We start from the raw sequence: 4,456 nt of genomic DNA, 5'->3' as shown, positions 1-4,456 counted from the left end.
TCGCAGTGGCGATCGAATTACAAGATCGTGATGAGGCATTGAAGCAACTGCGTTCTCACTTGTCCCATGCTCAGGCGTTGATGAAAACAGCTGCGGATAAGAAAAGAAGAGAGGTGCATTTCACGGTAGGAGAATGGGTGTACGTGAAGTTAAAACCGTATCGACAAATATCGGTTTCTCGTCGTATTCATCACAAGCTGGCAGCCAAGTTTTTTGGTCCATTCCAAGTCGTTGAGAGAGTGGGTCCGGTTGCGTACAAATTGCGGTTACCCCCGACTTCAAAGGTACATCCTGTTTTTCACGTGTCTCTCCTCAAGAAAGCAGTGCAAACTCCAGCAGATTCTGTCTTCCCTCCGGAATTGGAATTGAATCAAGATGAGATTTTAGTGCCTAAACGGGTTTTGGCTACCCGGCTAATCAAAGATCAACAAGCTGAGTTTGAGCAATGGTTGATTCAGTGGGATGGACAAGGGAAAGAAGAAGCTACATGGGAAGATGCTATCATGATTCAGGGACAGTTTCCAGAGTTGAGTCTTGAGGACAAGACTCATTCTGAAGAAGGGAGTAATGATGCAAATAGAGAAGAGAGGACCACAGTAAATGTCACACCTAAACCGTTATTGGTGTATTCTAGAAAGGGACCAGGGGTAAAAAGGGGAAAGACTATCATTAGTTAGTTATGTAGAGAAGAGAATATATAGAGAGAGAATAAGAAAGTATGAGGTCATGTTTTAGTTGTTATGATTGTATTGGCTCCTGAAGATTTGTTTCAGTGAGAGAGGGATCATTCCCTGGGCAATCTTCGGATTGAATTATCAATACAAGTTCATTCTCCTTTCATTCATTCATCACATTTCATCATTCCATCTATTTCTTGTTTCTTTTACAATTCATATTCGCATCAATATTCTCGTGATTTAATGGTATTAATTCAAAGATTTGTTGCAATAAGTTAACAAGTAGACAATGCATTGACCGGCATATGGACGACTTATGCATCAATGGCATTTTTGGAAACCCACTTTGAGAGAATGAGTACAAGCTACGTGACAAAAACAATACTCTTTTGTTTTATTAGAGTAGGAGAGGAGATTAAAAGAAATTTTTTTATTTTTTTATTTTTTTACTTTTTTCAATTAAAATACTCCAAAAATATTTTTAAGTGTGAGAGAGAGGGTTTTAAAAAAATATATTTTTGTTTGAATCACGTCGTAGATTCTTGACAGCTAGGATTTCTTCTGACACGCGTCCCGAAGTGACGAAACCTGCTTTCCAACAATATACACCGACTTTCTATGGCCGCTTCCTTCATACGACTATCGTAATCTGCAAAATAGTGTAACAGAATCAACAATTCAAACCCTACCTCTCTTTCGATCCAATTCAGGTAATTAGATTCGAATTCTTCCGATTGTTTAATCGATTTTATGAGTTATACTCCTTAATTTTAGTGATCGATTTCTTGATAAGTTGGCTCGTTTCGATTTCATAGGGTTTAAGAGTTTGGTTGTTATTGTACGCTTCTTTACTGTGCGATTTGTTCAATAATGTATCGTGTGTTTGTAGCGTTTGTTCTCCAATCTGCATGTTTGTACATGTTCAGTCGTTACTAGATTTTAATTAAGTAAATTTTTGTGCCTCGATTGAGATCCTGATGATACTTGTTCATAATTTTACATCGAGTATCTTCAAAATTTTCTTTTTCTGGAGAATTTTTATTGTTCCACTATGGAAGTTAATCAGGGTAATTTTTGTGATAAAGTTGATGAGAATTATAGATCTTAATTAGGAAACTAGAATCACCTGCAAGTTATAAAACTGATATGTGTTACAAATGTTCATGAGCTTTTTGTTAAATAGTAATTGTTTCTGCAGACTTGATAGCAATCAAAATCTTGAGATGGCTTCAAAGCGGATTCAAAAAGAGTTGAAGGACTTGCAAAAAGATCCACCTGCTTCTTGCAGTGCTGGTTAGTTCCCATTTTTCCTTGCATATGAAGCTTTTGTATTTGTAGTTGTTTGTACTTTGTAATTTAATTTTCTTTCAGGCCCAGTTGGGGAAGACATGTTCCATTGGCAAGCAACCATAATGGGCCCATCGGAAAGCCCATTTTCTGGTGGAGTATTTCTTGTGTCCATTAATTTCCCACCTGATTACCCTTTCAAGCCACCAAAGGTACTCAAATCTCTAAACAAGAATGCTTTAGAAATTTAATCAACTTTTTTTTTTACATATCGGTTGCAGGTTTCCTTCAGAACCAAGGTGTTCCATCCAAATATAAACAGTAATGGTAGCATCTGCCTGGATATTCTCAAGGAACAGTGGAGTCCTGCACTCACCATTTCAAAGGTAGTTTACTTTTTTGTATTTCCTGTCCTAAAAGCCACTTAAAGTGGTCTCAATAAAAAAATTTCTCAGTGGTCTAACTACTACATTTTGTTGTCAGACCACAATGTCTTATTTTAATTTTTTTTTTTTTTTTTTTTTTTTTTTTTAAATGTGAGAATGATGTGATAGGAATGGGAACTGTGTAGGTTTTGCTTTCGGTTTGCTCATTGTTGACAGACCCGAACCCTGATGATCCATTAGTGCCAGAGATTGCTCATATGTACAAGAACCAAAGGGACAGGTATGAGACCACTGCCCGATCTTGGACCCAGAAATATGCTATGGGTTAAGGAACTCATTCTGGCCTTTCATGTGGTGTGTGAAAAATCAAAAACTAGTGTGAATAAATCACATCATCATATAGAAAAATTGGTTGTGGGTTTGTTGCTTCCTATTATGACACTATAAAACAAGTTGACTTTGCTTCTAATACATGCCAATTATATCTTATCTTATCTTATATGTACATAAAATATAAATGGTGTGTAGGATTGTAGATTCCATGTTGTTGGTTGTTGCTTTGATTTGATAGGTTGTGTGTTGGGTCCCCTTTTGCTGAGGCTCATTGTAGCTCATTGTATATTGGACTCGGACATATGAATTTGACTAATACTGATGTCAAAGATGACACAGACTGGTGTCGAAACCACGAAACAATAAAAAATAGGCTTGCTTGACCTGTGGTGAATCTTGGATTCGATTTTGTTAGGGACACAACCTTATTTATTTAATTTGGTCGGGTTAAAATCGGATACTATTAATAATAACAAAAAAGGCGTTCTAAGTTCAACCTACAAATATTTGATTGGAATCAAATTAAAATTACTAGAGGGCTTACTATATTTGTTTTGAAGCTCATATCCATACATATTAGGGACGTGATTTAAGCCCATATCTATGGGCCTGATCTTGGAACCAGGAGGTAGGACTAGTGTAGGATTGGTGGTCTGGATTACTTTGGACCGGGATCTATGCAGTCCAATAAAACCCTCCTCTTTTAAAAGAAACGAAATCTTAGGGGTATTTGATTTATCTTTTGGGAGGCCAAAAGTCATTTTAGGAAAAAAGATAAAAGGTCAAAGATGTTTTGGTAAATACACTTTTAAAAACTACTTTTGGATTTTAGATACAAGGAAAATAAATTTTTTTGGAAAAGTTAGGAAAACCTAACTTTTTGCAACTTTTCCTAAAAGAACTTTTAGCCTCTTAAAAGATAAGCTAAACACCCCCTTAGTTATCAAAATAAAATTTTAACAAAACGTAAAAATGGTCCTTGTGGTATGCATGTTTTTTTAGGTTTTCCAAACTTCGATTTTTTCGGATTATCTTTTTGGACTAGTTTCATTTCATATTTGGTCTCTTCGAATATTGAAATGAATGTAATATCTTTGGGTATTTATTTTTTAATTTTCTTTTATTTTTTTAGAATATAATATTTATTTATAAATTTTAATAATTAAAAATAAAAGGGTCTCTCTCTCTCTCTCCAACCTGTTTTACATCTGTTTATTTGAGAACTATGAAGCTAGCATTCCCTCGATTACTCATCCAACCAAAGGCCTATATGTGTGTGAGCACGTCGATTTCAACAACTTTTACCATGGATTTGCAATTGTGTATGTGTGTGTTGATTTCAACAACCACCTTCGAAAACCAATCAACATCAAATCTCTGAAATTTGTTGATCCTCTGATTTCAAATGAACGAAATTCATTTTATTGGTCTCAAGTAGTCCGATCATCAAATAGTGTAAGTAGGTAATTGCAAGGTATTTGATTTGGATGATGAATCAATATCTCAGTGTGCAAATCAACAAATGAACAACACTAGTGTCCGATCTATTTTACCTAACGAAAACGAAGGGTGTATGCGTCTCGATCATGTCGTACTCTTTTTTGCTTCCCTCAGGAAATCATAAACCAACTCACTTTCTTCATTCGATTAAAGGTATAAATCAAAGAATCGGATCGCTTCTTGTCTATGTCTCACCTCTCCCCTCGAGGAATTGAACTTTAAGTTTGGTATACTATTAAAGAACAGAGAAGTGTGTTACTTGTTTGTATTTTT

General features: G+C 35.5%; 1 protein-coding gene across 1 annotated transcript; it reads left to right on the top strand.

Moving 5' to 3' along the window:
* The first annotated feature begins 1,248 nt into the window (after positions 1 to 1,248).
* Positions 1,249 to 2,844, top strand: LOC145062645 (ubiquitin-conjugating enzyme E2-17 kDa-like). The gene is made up of 5 exons (XM_079010226.1): positions 1,249 to 1,387; positions 1,876 to 1,970; positions 2,049 to 2,176; positions 2,246 to 2,350; positions 2,536 to 2,844. The coding sequence occupies exons 2-5, from the start codon at positions 1,901 to 1,903 to the stop codon at positions 2,677 to 2,679; spliced, it is 447 nt and encodes a 148-aa protein (XP_078866352.1). The 5' UTR covers positions 1,249 to 1,387; positions 1,876 to 1,900; the 3' UTR covers positions 2,680 to 2,844.
* The last annotated feature ends 1,612 nt before the right edge of the window (positions 2,845 to 4,456 follow it).

This window comes from Lactuca serriola, chromosome 7, assembly GCF_051521515.1.
Source record: "Lactuca serriola cultivar US96UC23 chromosome 7, Lser_US96UC23_V15, whole genome shotgun sequence".
NCBI classification, from domain to species: domain Eukaryota; kingdom Viridiplantae; phylum Streptophyta; class Magnoliopsida; order Asterales; family Asteraceae; genus Lactuca; species Lactuca serriola.
Note: the sequence above shows the minus strand (reverse complement) of the source record. Positions and strands in the feature narration are given on the sequence as shown.